The following is an 18619-nucleotide window of genomic DNA, read 5'->3' as shown; positions in this document are numbered from 1 at the left end:
CATCACTGTCACTGCACCTCCATCAAACACTCTCATCCACACACATCTCTGTACCACTACACCTCCAGCATACACCCTCATCCACACATATAGTACAGGAATAGTGAGGCATATTTTCTGTTTACAGATTATCTACGGGCTAATACAGAGAACATGAACTGTAGATATATAGTGTGTTTCAATGTCATCATGTTCCACCTCATTTTAATTGCCTGCTCCATGTATCAGAGATGCAGACTGTCTCCTCTGTCAGTGCTGGAGGGGATAACACAACCTGGAGATATCATGATAGGCGTCTTATTAGGAATTCATGTTGACAAAATCTACCAAAAACTTACATTCAATGTGAGACCACCCAAGACCTTGTGTACATTGTAAGTAACTCTTATGATATAACTGCTGTTCTTTTAGTGTCTGATGTATATCTGACTCTGTATATAAGCTGTAGTTCAGTTAGTCCGGTACTGATCCAAAATACAAGTGTCATCTGTGAGCAGTAGGTGCTCTCCTACACTTACCTGTCACTAAGATGGTAATACTTCAGCATCCAGATATATCAGTGTATCTGGTTATATGAAACCTGTAGCTGATCTTCTGCTTCTACAGCATTTTGAATTTAGCTGTTTAAATACCATATTATCCTAACAAGGGTTAATATCACTACACCCACAACATTATGTTTCAATGTTACTTCATCATAGTTTCCTGAAAGCAAAAACTATATGTGCTCTCCAGGCTCTAATAGACATATTTACTAAACTGTGGGTTTGCAAAAGTGGAGATGTTGCCTATAGCAAATAATCAGATTCTAGCTGTCATTTTGTAGAATGTACTAAATAAATAACTAGAATCTGATTGGTTGCTATAGGCCTGCAGTTTGGTAAATATACCCTTAAGTGTCCCTAACTGATCTGCACTGCTCAATGTATTGTGCTGCTACATATATATTGCTCTCAATACTGATCTCTCTATGAATTTGTCTGTTTACATAGACTTCTTAGTAGGTATTTGAAAGGAATATTGGACTATAATAGCTTAGCTTTTACTTTTACATTTTACAAATTGTGAGTTACTGCAATGTCTTATACCAAACTGAAAAAGCAATTCAAGGGTTAAATTTCTTCTCCACCGGGAGCACTCAGGAATTGAATGTATTAAGCTACCATTGTTCCCATTGTCCACTAGTGATCTCTACCAGACATCCAGGAGCTGGACCCAACAGGGGTCCCCTGAGGGAAAACAGCTGGGGGAGGTAGAGGGGGGGCTGGATAGTGCGAGGGGCCCACCAATTTCCAACTCCCCTGGCAGGCCATTCCCATGGATGTGACTTTGAAGTTGATAAAAGTGGCTACCCTGGGAGCTGAGGGGAAGAGTGATTGATGTTGGCCAAAATGTGATGCTCTTCTAGAGATTCATTGTTGTACATATTTGGACTTGTTTACCCTTTTGTTGGACCTGCTGTTGTCAAATGTGCCTTGCTGTGTTTAATCCTGTTGTGCAGAATAAATCTAATATCTTTATTTCCATCTAATACCATGTCTGAGTGATCTGCGGGGACCCCGTACCCTCACAAAAATCATTAGGTATTTTAAAGGGTACATGATAAGTTAGATACACACAGTGGTTGAAGTTTAAATTTAGCAGAGACGTTAATGAAATTTGAAAGATAAATGTAGAGGAATGTAAATAAATGAAATATAATAGTTTTAGAATTAAGACAATAGGAGAAGTGGCAGTGTGGCATAGCACCATATACATCCCAACATTAACCACTGGAAGCACATCTGCAGCACTCAAATTCTCTTCAATCTCTTTCAAAATAATATACTTGGTAAGCAATTTGGCCGACGTTATCTCAAATCTATAGCACACCCAAACGTCAGACGCCCCTTGTTGTTCTTCCCTGATTTGTTACATGATGAATTTATTTTTTTGTGTACACGCTGGCCAGGCCAATTTCTTCTCCTTCACCCCATACTGCTTACATTCCACAATACAGACTGACTGTACAGCACAGATTTTTGGTTATATCAATCTCGGGGCCCCTTAATAAATTGTCTAGCTACAGTTGTAAGTCGTTTAAAATTATATTTCACTAATTAATTAATTAATTAATTAATTACTTATTTAATTACCTGTTTAAAATATGTGGTTTAGATATATAGATGATGTTTTCATATTATGGGGCGATGAGGACACCCTCTTCTGGGAGTTCTCAATACAAATTAGATGAACCTTAAGTTAACCTCAGAGATCTAAGAGGCTGAGATTAATTTTCTGGACTTAAACGGTAGAAGGCAAAGTCAATACCGTTTTTTATCGTAAACAGACAGCTTCCAACAGTCTGTTATATTTTACGAGTTCGCATTTCCAAGCTGTAATTCAGGAGATTCTCCTTTCGGGCTTGCTCAGATGATGGCACCTACAAATTGCTCTGATGATGGCACCTACATTCAGAGAGCTAACTATTTGAAATCTAGGTTGGTACGTAGTGGTTACAGAAGTGGTTCCCAAACTGTGCACCTGGGCTCCTTGGGGTGCCTTGAAGATCTCACAGGGGTGCCTGGGCCAGTTCCAGTGGTAAGCAAGGCGGTGGACTACTTGGTAATTATTTTGGCATAGGGGTGCCTTGAAAACATTTTGAAGACCCTAAGGGTGCCTTGAACTGAAGAAGTTTGGAATCCACTGGGTTACAGCAATAGGGTCATTCGAAAATCAGAAAGAACAGTGAACAACACTAAGAGAGAGACCCTCATTTACCTACCACCCAAGGTAAGATCTACAGATTCTACAGGTACGAATGATTGGTGCTTTCTGCACAGAATGCCAACAAATAACTAACATCTTCCAAAAATACTGGTACATCCTTAAGTCCAATGATGACCTCAAGGAAGCGTTAGAGAATACAATTTCTATGACATGGCGGAGATCCAAAAACTTGAAGGATTATCTGATACATAGGTTTTTATCAATTGAAAAAAAGAATTTTAAATAGACCAATGGGTTATTTCTAATGTGGCATGTGCCGGGTATGCCAATTCATGGTACAAACGATTATAAGGATCGATACTCAAGGGTTTGGGAAACAAAGGAATTTCTAAATTGTAACAGTCTAAATGTGAAATTTTAAACAAGGCTTTATTCACAGGTAGTTCAGCATATATCTATATATTAATGATTACAAATAAAGAGGGTATAGAATCATAATTACTCTTTAGGGAGTTATATCCATTTATATAGGTATTATAGCAGTATAGTTAGTGCTGATATGTATCTAAACTAAGGAAAGCATGGCCAGCTGTAATTGATTGTGAGGCCATTAAACTATCTGTGGAACAATATCTATATTAATTCTAAATATTGTGAAAGGTGGAAGTATAGTATCTATTACTTTAAATATAAATTGATATATGGAATGACAATTGGATAAAATATAAATTGATGTGTGGAATGGCACTTGAATGAAATCTTATACATGGATCTGATATCAGACAGTGTATTTCAGATTTCAAGTGTAGTCCATTCCCTTGGAATTTTTTACATTATGAGTGTTGAATGTAGGATATTATCTTAATGCATATTATTTGCTAATTGAAATGATTAATCTAACAATGGGAATTGCAATTGCCAACGATATCAAGTGATGTCTTGGCTGTACAATATTTCCCTGTTGAAGTAATGGACCAATCAGATTGATAAGTGGGAGGGTTTTCAATGCTCATTTGCTTAGGAGACTGTCAATTATACACTGAGCACACTGGTTGTCTAAACTCATCAGTTTGCCTGGAAGAGGCTATTACGGAACGCGCGTCGTCGAAGCAACACGAGCTGCTCGCTCCTTACATTTATAATGCTAATACTCCTGGGATTAATGTCAGTCAGTTAGGAAAAATACTAACCTATAAGATAAAAGAAAACATTCTAGCTATTGCTATACTTATTACTGACCACTAGCTCAATGTTTAGAAACCAGTCCGTAAACATTATAACAGTGAGGTTCAATATTATAAATAAAGACTCTATACTGATATGATCCCATAAACTGACAGTTTAGTGGACAGATGAAATAGACACAGATTCTCACAGAGGAGGCCGCCTCATAGGGGGTCCTCATGGGGGAATGGGGGGCTTCACAGGAGAATGAGGGCCCCATTAGCCCAGTGGCCTCCATTCCTTTAATCCGGCCCTGATCATCAGCATAGAGATGATACTGAAATCCAATGGAGCTTCTTAGTTTGCCAAGAGAAGTTGTGTTGATAGAGATTAACAGATGACCTAGGATTGAGCTTTGTAGTACTCCAACTCATAAAGGAATTGGCATGGAGGTGGATCCAGAGAAATTAATACTGAAAGAGTGATTACTGTGTGTTTGTGTGTGTATGTGTGTGTGAATGTGTGTCTGTGTTAGGGAATTTATACTGTAAGCCCCAATGGGGCAGGGACTGATGTGAATGAGTTCTCTGTACAGCGCTGCAGAATTAGTGGCGTTATATAAATAAATGGTGATGATGATTAAATAGAAAGGATGAGAAACAAGATAGGATAGTGCCTTCAAGACCTAAGAATTGTAGCATTTGTATGAGGAAAGCGTGGTCAGCAGTGTCAAATGTAGCAGAGAGATCCGCGAGAATTAGAAGAGAGTAATGGCCATTAGTTTTTGCTGTGATCAAATTATTGACAACTTTGGTCAGTGCAGCCTCTATGGTGTAATGAGAGGGAAAGCCTGACTGAAGAGAATCCAGTAGGTTGTTTGCTGTAAGAAAGTGTGTGAGGCGAGTGTAGGCAATTCTCTAGAGAAGCTTGGAGAAGCATGGGAGCTGAGAGATTGGGCAGTAAATTGTGACAGAGTTTAGGTCAGAATTTTGTTTTTTCAGAATAGTAGTAATCACTGCATGCTTGAATAGTGATGGAAAGATTCCAGTATAGAGAGATTACAGCTTTTAGCTAGAGGTGGAATGAGCATATGAGACAGGGACCTACAGATTAGAGCAATCTAATCTATTATCGGACTGTTCTGAGGTTGGCAATCAGCATCTAATACTAACGCTCTGCCTGCTACCCTGCAGCTCTGGCAAGTGGGATAGGCCAGGCGGAACCATCCAAAGCAATCCTGATCTAAAGGAAGAGGTCAGAGGTGCCCAGCAAGGGGGTACAATAGCAGCAAGAGTTACCCAAAAGGAAGCGGTTCTTGGTGCAAGTGAAGGAGCCTTGTGGTGAAAGCATGGCCCCTCCTTCTGCGTTTAGAGGAGTACAATTTGGAAAAAAAAGAGGACACTGGCAAGGCAAGCCCAGCCGGTCCCCAGTACCACAACAGGGTGGCGTAGGAGGTCCATCATGTCACATTAATAAACATGTTCATTAACATAAAAGTGACACATATAATAAAGACGTTCTGATGTCCGCTCACACTAATGACTAATTAAAGTCATAAATAAGGGTGCAATATTTTAAGAAAAAGCAGCTGAATTGTTTGAAATTTAAAGTAGGAGAGACTTCATGGTGACAGTTTTACTGTTTGCAGACTACACATTTTCCGAGGGATCAAAAAAACATAAAAAAACTGTAGATGAATCACTCCTTTATGGGGATGTTTTCAAGGACCAACAAGAGGGCGTACACCTTGAAATACACTACGGGAACCAGGACACTCATGCAGGTTGAGAAGATAAATAGCATTACCAGCCTCAATTTATCCTAAAAATAAATTGTCTGAGCACCTTGATTTTTTTTTTTGCTAGCAGATACCATTCAAACTGTTTAATGTAATGTAAGTGAAAATGAAGGAGCAAAAGAAAATATCTCATATAATCTTTTATCTATCCTAAAGGTTCAGTCTGGACAACTACCATCAGATTCTGTCTCTGATACACGCCATTGAAGAGATCAACAGGGATACAAATATTCTCTCAAATATAACATTAGGGTTCCAGATGTACGACACATGTGCTATATCACATTATGAACTACAAGGAGCTTTGCAATTCCTAACTGAGACCACCACACTCAGCTCCAACAGCTGGTGTAATACTAGATCATCTTTCTCTGCAGTTATTGGATCCACAGTTTCTGCAAACTCAATCATCTTGGCTCATCTTTTGGGGGTTTTCAGATACCCACAGGTAAAAAGTTTATTATTATTAACCATCAAATGATCTCTACTATCATAAATATATCATGAATAACCGTATACTCAGCAAGTAAATAAAATCCCTAGAATAGAGAAATGTTACCATTGCATTAAATAATACCTTGGATTGGTAACAAGTTTCTGGCCTCTAATTTTGGGCTTCTTTATAGATGTAATTTTGAATTGTATTCAATTATTTTATGGACAGATGGTCATTCTCAGCAAAGAGCCATTGGTATCCAAAGCTGCTACAATAATATTCTTAAAGGGCAATTTCATCAGGAACTGAAAATTACATTTTTAGTTGAAATACCTTAAGAGCAACCTGGTACTAAGAGGTGACTTAATATGCCCTAAATTCCATAGGCTCCTCTTCAACGTTTAGCTAGGATAAATAGGTGATAGCATAGAAGAACAAAAATAAAACTGCACAACACCTGACCTGAGCTCACCGTGTAGCCCAGGCCTGTCCAACCTGCGGCCCTCCAGGTGTTGTAAAACTACAAGCCCCAGCATGCTTTGCCAGTAGACAACCAGTTGATAGCTGGAAGAGCATGTTGGTAGTTTCACAACATCTGGAGGGCCGCAGGTTGGACAGGCCTGGTGTAGCCCATTGCGATATATTCAGGTTTTCTAACAACGCAGTACGGTAGTAATCTGTAATATGTAGACCTTATAGTCAACTTGACAGCTGCAGTATAAGCTCTTTCCACAAGGGCTTTCTCTGGAGCACTTGAAGGAGCCTTGATTATGGACTCCTATGAATGTATTACAACCATGCACACAGATAATGCCTACAGGAAAGTTTATCCATCTCTGTTTTCTATTTAACACATTAGGTTTGGATGTAATTGCGATATACAGGGTTTCTTTATCCACAATTTCAACATCTGCATTAAACATAATGTTATTTTGCCTATATTGTTATCTAATTATTGCTGTGCATTCAATAGACTAAGGAGACCTAATCAAACAAATAACATTGCAATAAAACAGATGGAGTACTTTCAAGTAGAGTTATAGCAGAGCAAACCCATGATTCCAATGTGCTTTAAAGGGTATCAAAATTGCTAGCTCAATACAAACATGATCCAACTGTCCTTCTTTAACCAGGTTTTTGTAACCTTCGTTATATGTTCCTCCAGGTGTACTTCACACAAATTAAAGGGATTAAACGTTGTTAAATTAAAAACAAATTAACTGTTTAATATGTTAATGAGACAAAACATATACAAAGTAAATGACATTTGGTATGCTATAAACATTTATATAGATGTAAGGTTGTGTTTGGTATACAGGTACAGACATCAGGGGAACATGGAATAAATTTGCACACATAAAATGGCATGCTGGATAAATTGGCACATATTAAGGGGTACTTGTTACTTATTATAAAGAGGATACAGATTTTTAAAAATCAAAATGTTTTGCCCTAACTGTATTACAATTTGCATGGTAGATAGCAGTGAGCAAGTGGTAGAGCAGAAGCCCCCAAGGTATAAAACTTGGGAGCACTGGGCTTCTTTTCCATTTATCTCTAAGCACATAGCTATACATTTGTCTTATAAGTGGGTTTATTTGCCCACTTGACTATGAAAGTGTGGTACCAATAAAGACGGAGAGCATGTCTGACATCCCAAGTGACAAGCATTCAGTCATACATTTTGTATAAATTTATCATTCTCTATCTGTATATACTATACTGTGCAAAAGTTTTCAGCAGGTGTGGAAAAAATGCTGCAAAGTAAGAATGTTTTCAAAAATAGAAGTGTTAATAGTTTATTGTTATCAATTAACAAAATGCAAATTGAATGAACAGAAGAGAAATCTAAATCAAATCAACATTTGGGGCTAGATTTACTAAGCTGCGGGTTTGAAAAAGTGGGGATGTTGCCTATAGCAACCAATCTGATTCTAGCTTTCATTTATTTAGTACCTTCTACAAAATGACAGCTAGAATCTGATTGGTTGCTATAGGCAACATCCCCACTTTTTCAAACCCGCAGCTTAGTAAATCTAACCCTTGGTGTGACCACCCTTTACTTTCAAAACAGCATCAATTCTTCTAGGTACACTTGCACAAAGTCAGGGATTGTGTAGGAATATAGTCAGGTGTATGATTAACCAATAGTAAGAAACAGGTGATAGTGATCATCATTTTCATATGTAGATTGAAACACAGTCATTAACTGAAACAGAAATAGCTGTGTAGGAGTCTTAAAACTGGGTGAAGAACAGCCAAACTCTGCAGCAAAGGTGAGATTGTGGAAGACAGTTTCATGTCACAGGTCATACACCATGGCAAGACTGAGCACAGCAACAAGACACAAGGTATTTATACTGCATCAGCAATGACTCTCCCTGGCAAAGATTTCAAAGCAGACTGGGGTTCAAGATGTACTATTCAAGCTTTTTTGAAGAAGCAGAAAGAAACAGGCAACGTTGATTACTGTAGAGCCAGTGGCCGGATAAGGAAACTTAGTGCATCAGATGAAAGACACGTTATGCTTACTTCCCTTCGATTTCAGAAGTTGTACAGTAGTGCCATCAGGTCAGAACTGCAAAATAAAACAGTGGGACCCAGGTACACCCATCTACTTTTTTGAGAAATCAGTTCAGAAGTGGTCTTCATGTAAAAATTGAGGCCAAAAAGCCATACCTTCGACGTGGAAACAAAACCAAATGACTCAACAATGCATGAAAACATAGGATCTAGGGTGCAGAAAAATGGCAGCAGGTGCTCTGGATAGATGAGTCAACATTTTCATTATTTGGCTGTAACAGAAGGCAGTTTGTTCGCCAAATGCTTGGAGAGCAATACAATAATGAATGTCTGCAGGCAACAATGAGGCATGGTGGAGGTTCCTTGCAAATTTGTGGCTGCATTTCAGTAAATGGAGTTGGGGGTTTGGCCTGGATTAATGGGGTCCTCAATGCTGAGAAATATAGGCAGGTACTTATCCAGCATGCAACACCATCAGGGAGGCGTCTAAATTGACTTCAACGTTTTTCTGCAGCAGGACAATGAACCCAAACATACAACCAATGTTGTTAAGAACTATCTTAAGCGTAAAGAAGAACAAGGAGTCCTGGAAATTATGATATGGCCCCCACAGAGCTCTGATCCCAACATTATCAAGTCTGTATGGGAGTACATGAAGAGACAGAAATATTTTAACAAATCTACATCTACAGACTATCTGTGGTTAGTTGTCCAAGATGTTTGGAACAACCTCCCTGTCTAGTTCTTTCAAAAACTGTGTGCAAGTGTACCTAGAAAAATTGATGCTGTTTTGAAGGTTAATTGTTGTTCTCACAAAGATTTATGTGATTTAGATTTCTCTTCTGTTCATCCACTTTGCATTTTGTTAGGTGGTAAAAACGAGCTACTCACACTTTTAGTTTTGAAAGCTTTCTTACTTTGCAGTATATATATATTTATATATATATATATATATATATATATATATATATATATATATATATATATATATATGTATATAGGACAAATTCAAGTGTCATTGTCATAGTATGACTTATATAATATTACTGTTCTTACTTTCAGATCAGTCCACTTTCAACTGTTTCTCTACTGAGTAACCAGAAAATGTTTCCATCTTTCTTCAGAACAGTTCCAAGTGATAAATTACAGTCTATGGGACTGGCTCAGCTTGTTTTGAGCTTTGGTTGGACCTGGATTGGTTTCTTAGCTACAGACACTGATTATGGTCTTCTTGGAATTCAGCCAATAAAACAAGAGATAATCAAGGCTGGAGCATGTGTAGCTTTTACTGAATATATTCGTCTAGGTCAAAAAAATCGCAATGCTCCACATATAGTCAAGGTTATTAAGGAGTCAACAGTTAAGGTTGTTGTTGTATTCTCTGTTGATGCTGAATTTGTTCCAATTCTGAATGAAATGGTGAAAGAAAACATCACAGGGAGGATTTTTATTGGAAATGCAGGATGGTCCAGGTCCACCTTATTATCAATAAGAAATTATTTCCATGTCTTATCTGGCACTCTTGGTTTGGCTGCGTATGATTATGTGGTCCCAGGATTGAGTCAGTTCCTCAGCAAGATACATCCCTCGAAATCCATGGGGGAGAACTGGGTGAACTTGTATTGGGAGAAAGTTTTCAATTGCAAATTTCTTTATGGGAAAAACCTTACTGGTTCCTTGGAGACCCCAGTAAAAGAATGCACAGGAGAAGAAAGTTTAGATGATGTTAGGAACAGCTCCACCTACATCAGCAGCTTAAAATTTTCTTATAATGCATATGATTCTATAAATGTTTTGGCTAAAGCTTTGGAAGATCTGAAAAGCTGCAAGGAGAGTGAAGGGCCATTTATTCAAGGAACCTGTGCAGACATTTGGAATATCAAACCATGGCAGGTAATATAATAACTACATTTAGGAGTAAAATATGGGTAAAGGGTCTATAAATGAAGTTCTAAACAGCACGGAAACAGATTTTTCTGCATGGTTTAGGCATTTTTAAGCAAAATGGTAATTTATGAAAATGAGATTACCCCATGCTTTAGTCAAAGTACCGCATAATCCAGAAGTTCCTATAATACTCAATGTGCACTGGCAAATTTATCAAGCTCTGAAAACTTTAGCTTTTCAGAGCTTGACCCCGATGGCTAACACCATCTGAAGATGGCATTAACCTTTCAATCCTATGGGGAAAGCATGGCAGAAGAGAGATGACAAATGATACTTAACAGGGCAAAGATCTGAAAATTCTTAAATAGGTCCCTAAGTGAGAATATTATGCATATTGCCCAGACACACCTCTTTAACAGCTTTATGGGCCGGTGTGCATGGTACATTTAAATGTACCAGTCACAGCAGCCATGTAGAGCAGACCACTGAATAAATAAATGAACGTAAAAAAAAAAAAAATCCGCAAACAGCGCTATGGTTGGTTAAGCTGTTTGGGGGTATACGTTTTTTTTTTTTAAATAAAATATATTTTTTTATTTTTTTTATTTTAAGACAAGTCTCCTAGAAACCTAGCTGTGGCTGATTCTAACTCAGCATAGCATGTAAAGTGCGTGAACATGCTGTTGCATTGCTGGACTCACCTACTAACTTTCTTGATCAACTTCTCTAAGCGCGGACAGGTGCGAGTGGGGGATTCAACTCAGTCTGAATGCAAGCGGAGACAGATCCTTGGCTAAAAGTGCTTTTAACACTGTTCAGTATGTCATGTATGTCCATACGTACTTTTTATGTCTGGGTGGTGCATAGTTGTGTAAAATGTAGCATTTCATTCTACAGAATGTTCTTAAAAATCATGGTGCCTCATTTATTTGAAACAAAGAAATGTGAAAACACTTTTGGCTTTGTTTCTACGGCAATGTGACTTTGCACTTTACCCAGATTGTGAGTTCTTGTTTTGATCTATTTAGTTTTTATTCATATTGTGGGACAGGAACCATTTGTGGAACATTAAGTAAATGTAAAGTATCCTTCTATTACTGTCAATAAATTATTTTCTTCTTCTCCACCTCTTCAAAGCTCACATACTATATTAGAAACGTCAGATTCACTCCAGTAGTCTATAGCATTGTAAACTGGCAACTGAGTCCAGAAGGGACTGTGAATCAAATTCACATTGGCAATTATAGTCCTACAACAATTCCTGATCAAGCTCTGACCATCAACTCAAGTCTGCTGCAGTGGCCTATGGGAGGTCAACAGGTGAGACGTCAAACGAAACGCCTGTCCATTTGTGCAGGAAAATTCTTCATTATATGTTTATCTATTAAGCTTCTATGTGAATAGCACTAAATGTAAGTGACTCAAGCAGTAAAGGGTAAAGGGGTATGCCACTATCTTATATTTCCAATTATTAAGGACAACAAAAGTGCACATTGGATAAACTGTGTAGTTTAAAGATTCTTACCTGGTCAGCATTTTATTAGATACACACTGGCAGGTCTCTTCTTAGCACCCTTGTAGAGTTGTCTCTATATTTATACATATAAATGTCAAAGTCCATTAATTTGTAGAGGTATTATAACTCAAACTATAATAAGTTCTGAGAAATGAATATAAACATATAGCATAATATTTTATCATGAATAATCTATACATGTCTAATCTGTGAAAGACCTATATTTTAGTAATTTTCTGTCAATTGTGCTGTGACTTTCTTTTTTATCACAGCTGCAGTTGGGATAATTAACCACAAAGTCCTTTTAGAAAATGCATAAAACAGTTTCTAAAAATAAAAAAATATAGTGTTTGCAAATGTCAGTCCTTGATCATAGTAATAAACAAAGCAATACAAGTCACCTTTATAAATGAGAATGCAATTGACATTACTTAAATAAGATAGTTTGAATGAATAGTGCTTAACTCTAGGGGGAAAACTAAAGAATTCTTATTGTAATCAATGATATAATGTGAGGCTCAGAATTATAAACCTATAGAGTATGACCCAAATAAAAAATCAACATATAAACAAAAGCTAATAAATACGAGACAATATATAATTAAATAAGATATGAAAAAAAATAAAGCAAATAAAATCATGCGCTAACATTGTGACAGCGTAGTACTATGAAATAACATACCTATATATATATATAAAAGAAGGATTTTGTTTGTTTGTTTGTTGGCAAATATCTTCGACACCCTTGTACCGATTGGGATGAAACCAATGCAAGCTGGTCCAGTTGGATCCTGGACAGGTTTAAGGGGGGTTAGGGTCCTGGTCAGACCTCCCATTAGTGTACACTGGGCAGATCTTTGACCTAGGGAGCCTGTTCTGAGTCTTGCATTGGATGAATTTGGACAAAAATTTCACAGACTGGAAGCATTGTAACACCTGTTGCTGTATGCTGGGCAGATCTTGACCAGGGAAGCCTGTTCTAAGCCTTCCATTGGATGCATGTGCATGAAAATTTGATAGACTGGTTACACTGCATCCCAGAAGACATACTAGGGGGTTGAGGTCATACTTGGACCTCCCGTTAGTGTATACTGACCAGAACTTTGACCAGGGGAGCCTGTTCTGGACTTTCCACTACATTGGTTTGTTTGTCTATCTGGGGATGCATTCAGATACCCCTGCACCGAATGGGATGAAACCAACGTGAGGCAGTCCAGTTGGATCCTTGTCAGGTTTAAAAGGGGTTAAGGTCCCGGTCAGACCTCCCATTGGTGTCTGCTGGGCAGAATATTGACCCGGGGAGCCTTTTCTGAGCCTGCATTTGGACACCCCTGCACCATTTGAGATGAAACCAAAACAAGGTAGTCCATTTGGATCTTGGCCAGGTTTGAGGGGGGGTCAGGGTCCATATCGGACCTCCCGTTGATGTATACTGGGCAGAACTTTGATCTGGGGAGCCTGTTCTGGGCCTTCCACTTGATAGATTTTGATAAAAACTTCACAGACTGGTAACATTGGATCCCAGAAGACATTCTAGGGATGGAGGTCCCAGTTGGACCTCCCATTGGTGTACACTGCCCAGAAGTTTGACTTGGGAACCCTCTTCTGGGCCTTCCACTGGATGAATTTGGTTTGTTTGTCTGTCTGGGTATGCATTTGGACACCCCTGCGCCTATTGGGATGAAATCAACAAAAGGTGGTCCAATTGGATCCTGATCAGTCATAAAATATTAGTTAGCTAATCTCTGATGGTTCAATCCCAACAGCTGGTAGGCTCTGAGTGCAGGCTCTAGGCTGAGCAATCTCCAAGGACTGGATGTCTTCCAATGCTTGAACAAGTAGAGTACCAAACCAATCGATAGTAAATGCAGTGTATTGTTGTGTCTGTCTATTGCATAGTATACATTCCAGCACTGATGGGTCAATTCAATTCATAGGGTCCTGTATGCAATCCTGTCTGCCAGGATATATGTCCACCTCTGTCTCATTTAATACAAATGCACAGTTCTTGGGTGACACAAGTAGAGCGTGGTGGATGCTCATAAAATACACAACAATTTTAAGAGACCCCATGTAACCCTCAAATGTTTTTATTAAATAAAATGTTGTTGTGTTAAACTAATGCACAAATGAACTATAATATAACTATAATGGCTATAGTGCTTCTGTAATTTATAGTAAAGTTAACAATGCTCCCATAACCCAACAGTTTGCACTAATGAGTTGTCCACACATGTTGACTATTTTCTATTGTTTTTTTCTTCTAGACCTGCACAGAAAAATGCCTATGTTTAAAAAAACTTAAAAATATAACAATAATAATAATATGACATATTATCCCCAGGTCCCTCGCTCGGTCTGCAGTGAGAGTTGTCCTCCGGGAGTCAGGAAGGCTGCTAGAACAGGACAACCTGTCTGCTGCTTTGATTGTGTCCAATGTCTACAAGGAGAAATATCTAACCAGACAGGCAAGTTAAGGACTTTCTCATGTACCCAGAGGAAGTTGTCAAAATGGGGGTTTATACAGTGCTATGCCCTACTACCACTTCTTCTCACGCTTTCATTGTTAAACTTTCAAATTAACTTACATTCCCATTACATATTTCATACGGTCACTTCTAAATTTCCATATCACCATCTGTAAATATCCAATTCGACCATTCCCCAGAAGTAATAGGAACATTGGAAATGAAAGGTAAATCTGGAGGTGACGGTAGATAATCTATGTAAAAAATGATGTTAATGTATTCATACGCAATGGGGGAGATTCAATAAGACGCGAGGAGTCTCTGGAACATCCATGTGACAACTCACGGCGAAGATTTGACAGAAATCTTCGCTCATTTTTTCTTGCACCTCTACGCAGAGATTCTCACCAGAATTTACTGTAATGTGCGTAGCGAGATGTCCACATACACATCGTCAGCAATTGAATCTCTCCCTTGTACTACATTCCAAGCAATGTGAAGGATAATTGATCACAAATTTGTGATCATATTCTAGGGCCTGATTCATTAAGGATCTTAACTTGAGAAACTTCTTATTTCAGTCTCCTGGACAAAACCATGGTAAATGCAAGGGGTGCAAATTAGGATTCTGTTTTACATATAAGTTAAATACTGTCTGTTTTTTTCATGTAGCACACAAATACTTGATTGCTTATTTGTACACTGAAATTTAAAGTTGATATTTGTGTGCTACATGAAAAAACAGTCAGTATTTAACTTATGTGCAAAACAGAATACTAATGTGCACCCCTTGCATAGTAACATGGTTTTGTCCAGGAGACTGAAAAAAGAAGTTTCTCAAGTTAAGATCCTTAATGAATCAGGCTCCTAGTTTGTATCATGATTTCCATTCAACCTAATAATATCAGGGCTTGTACAGATCACTCAATCCTGCGTTGATTGCCATTTGTACTCTGTACATTTGAGGATTGCTTATGCAACTGTACGTACGGCATGGGATATATGCCTTATCCTTAAATTACAATGATGAGCCTTTGAATATGACATTTTTAAATATATTGTGTTATTTTAATAAGTCTGGTGTTAACTTTACATAATGTACATGTGAACATTGACTATTTTACCGACAAGAGTTGAAAGTGGGCAGCCACCAACTACAATTATCAAACTGTCCACTAACAATACAAATCAGCAGAAAGATAAATGCCCTCAGTATGACACAGCTGTTGTGATTGCTGTTGTCATTCCCTAAGTGAAATGACTCCATCTCTTTACTGGTTTACGCAATATACATAAATGTATTCATTTATTTATACATGTACTTGGCCCTTAATGTCGTGGTCTTATCAGCCTGAAAAACATAAAGATGATTGAGTTTCTTCTAAGCAAATTATGTCATACTGCCCGTTACGGCACTGATAAAATACACCGTCAATTAATGCCAATTTCACTAATTCACATCTAGAGTGTATATTGTGACATTCGTTTAAGCTATAGTGGCTTCACTTGCAGCATTGGTTACTCCTCACTATATCCGTATACTATATACTGTAGAGCACCATTTTCACAACTGTTCAATGGATTATTTGCCTCACTCCACATTTGACTGAATGATTGAACTGTTTTCATCTCAGATTTACTCATAGACTATAAAATTATTGAAATGCAAAATGATAAATCCATCTATAATACTGTACACACAAGAAGCAGCAGTCTATCAGTGCCTTTAATTTGCGTAAAACAAAACACTTTAGACCTGCAAACGTTGTTGTAAGATCAACATTTTTATTTATTTTTTTGGCCTTGTCGACATTTAATGTTGCCAACAATTGATATGTGGGACAAGGTGGAGTGTTTTCATATATATTGTGTTTGGTATGATGGGCAGAGGTGCTTACACCTCAGAGAATCATAGCATTTCTTTTGACTATTTGTCTTAGGACAATTGTACACCAATTTAGGCTCAGATTCTCAAAAACAAAAAATAATTTTGCAGCCCAAGATTTTAAAATGTTTTCCTTATCTTCTCTATATTCCATATCCTTAACTACCACCACCCGATTGATAATATCGGTGATAGTATTAATAACGAAGCACAGAAATCCGACACTGCATACCCAGACAGTAACACAGCGATGGTGTGTTCCCCGACAGGCTTTTGACAGTGACTGCTTGTAATACACACTTGAAAGGATTCCGATTAATGAACGTGATGGCCGCCGACAATGACGGCTCTTTCAACAGTGACTGTATAAATGTTGCTGTTAAGGTGTTATTTAAGGAGGTGCCAGCTTCACAATGTACAATCCTTTGTAAAGCAAATTGTAGAGCCAACGCCTCCTTTAATTAACACAATAACACCAACATTACAGTTGCTGTTGAAAGAGACATCATTGTAGGCGACCGTGATGTTCATTAGTCAGAATCCTTTCAAGTGTGTATTACAAGCAGTCGCTGACAAGAGCCTGTCGGAGAACATACCATCGCTGTGTACCTGTCTCGGATTTCTCTCAAACGGATTAAGGTACCCAACCCGATAATATTATTGAAGTTTGATCATCCTCTTACAATATAGCAGATTAGGTGGGTGCCCTAGTGGCAGAGGATATGTATGACATAGCCAAGTCTGGAAGGGTCTAATATAGCAGAAGGTAGGTAAAGCGGTAGCAGAAGAACCCCTCAAAGTTTGCTCTTAGCCTGTTCAGATTTATTATTTTAATTAATCAAGCTCCGGATAAATTTGTTTTACAAAAGGAATCAATTTAAATTTGAACATGGAACAACAGCTGTATACAGTGAACATAAAAACATTGTGTAATGAATGTTTTATACTTAACAGTTTCAATAGGTGCAGGAAATTAGTATTGCAAACTGTCTGCTTTTAACATCACTCGACACATTAATGACATGTCTATGTGTAATGGTACCATATATGTTCTATCTTCCAGATTCAATTACCTGCATAAGGTGTACTTGGGATCAATGGCCAAATCCTGAGAAATCTAGATGTCTCCCAAAATCCATGGAGTTTCTGTCCTATGAGGATGCATTGGGAAGAACTTTAGCTACAACCAGCATAATATCTTCACTTATTCCAGCTCTTATTTTGAGGCTTTTCATCTTACATAGACAAACACCTATAGTGAGAGCCAATAATTACTCTCTTAGTTGTCTTCTATTGATGTCACTGTGTCTCTGCTTCTTGTGTTCTTTAGTATTTATAGGTTACCCCCACCATGAGAAATGTCTCCTGCGTCAGGTACTATTTGGCTTGGCCTTCACTTTGTGTGTCTCAAGCATTTTGGCTAAGACTATCATGGTGGTGTTTGCTTTTATGGCCACTAGACCCGGCAGCAATCTGAGGAAATGGACCAGTCCCCAAGTGTCCTACCTAATCATTTTTACCTGTTTCCTGCTACAACTCATTTTATGCTTTACTTGGTTGTCCGTAGCTTCTCCATTCCAACAATATAACACTAAAACTAAACCTGAAGTAATCATTGTTGAGTGCAATGAGGGATCACCTATTGCATTCTGGACCATGCTAGGTTATCTGTTTCTTCTGGCTACCATTAGTTTCATTGTAGCTTTCCTGGCTCGAAAACTTCCTGACAGGTTTAATGAGGCTCAGTTAATTACTTTCAGCATGTTGGCCTTCCTCAGTGTCTGGGTAGGGTTTATCCCAGCCTCCCTCAGTGCTCAGGGAAATTACACTGTGGCAATGGAAATCTTTGCCATTTTGGCTTCCAGTTGGGCTTTGGTGATCTGCATGTTTCTTCCGAAATGTTTCATTATATTGTTCAGGCCAGATAAGAACTGCCGACATCTCATAACTAAAAATAAAGATTAGCATGAACAGCTCTAAACAGAATATAGCTAAATAAAATACATCAATTATTCTAGGTACACTTGCACACAGTTTTTGAAGTAACTCGGCAGGGAGGTTGTTCCAAACATCTTGGAGAACTAAGCACAGATCTTCTGTGGAAGTAGGCTTGCTCAAATCCATCTTTCTCTTCATTCAATCCCAGACAGACTCAATGATGTTGAGTCCAGGGCTCTGTGTGTGCCATTTTATCACTTCCAGGACTCCTTGGTCTTCTGTACAATGAAGATAG

The 18619-nt window shown here is 38.2% G+C and overlaps 1 protein-coding gene across 1 annotated transcript; it reads left to right on the top strand.

The window, feature by feature from the left end:
- The first annotated feature begins 10226 nt into the window (after window positions 1–10226).
- LOC142150555 (vomeronasal type-2 receptor 26-like) lies at window positions 10227–18351 on the top strand. The gene is made up of 3 exons (XM_075205752.1): window positions 10227–10523; window positions 14378–14501; window positions 17450–18351. The coding sequence occupies exons 1-3, from the start codon at window positions 10227–10229 to the stop codon at window positions 18349–18351; spliced, it is 1323 nt and encodes a 440-aa protein (XP_075061853.1).
- The last annotated feature ends 268 nt before the right edge of the window (window positions 18352–18619 follow it).

This window comes from Mixophyes fleayi, chromosome 4 (assembly GCF_038048845.1).
Source record: "Mixophyes fleayi isolate aMixFle1 chromosome 4, aMixFle1.hap1, whole genome shotgun sequence".
Lineage (NCBI taxonomy): Eukaryota > Metazoa > Chordata > Amphibia > Anura > Limnodynastidae > Mixophyes > Mixophyes fleayi.
Note: the sequence above shows the minus strand (reverse complement) of the source record. Positions and strands in the feature narration are given on the sequence as shown.

Bases quoted from the DNA above. Each gene is read 5' to 3' on its own strand.
- LOC142150555 (XM_075205752.1), top strand. From the start codon at position 10,227: ATGGGGGAGAACTGGGTGAACTTGTATTGGGAGAAAGTTTTCAATTGC. The intron at 10,524-14,377 runs GTAATATAATAA...TATTATCCCCAG, and splicing joins GGAATATCAAACCATGGCAG to GTCCCTCGCTCGGTCTGCAG. The intron at 14,502-17,449 runs GCAAGTTAAGGA...TCTATCTTCCAG, and splicing joins AGAAATATCTAACCAGACAG to ATTCAATTACCTGCATAAGG.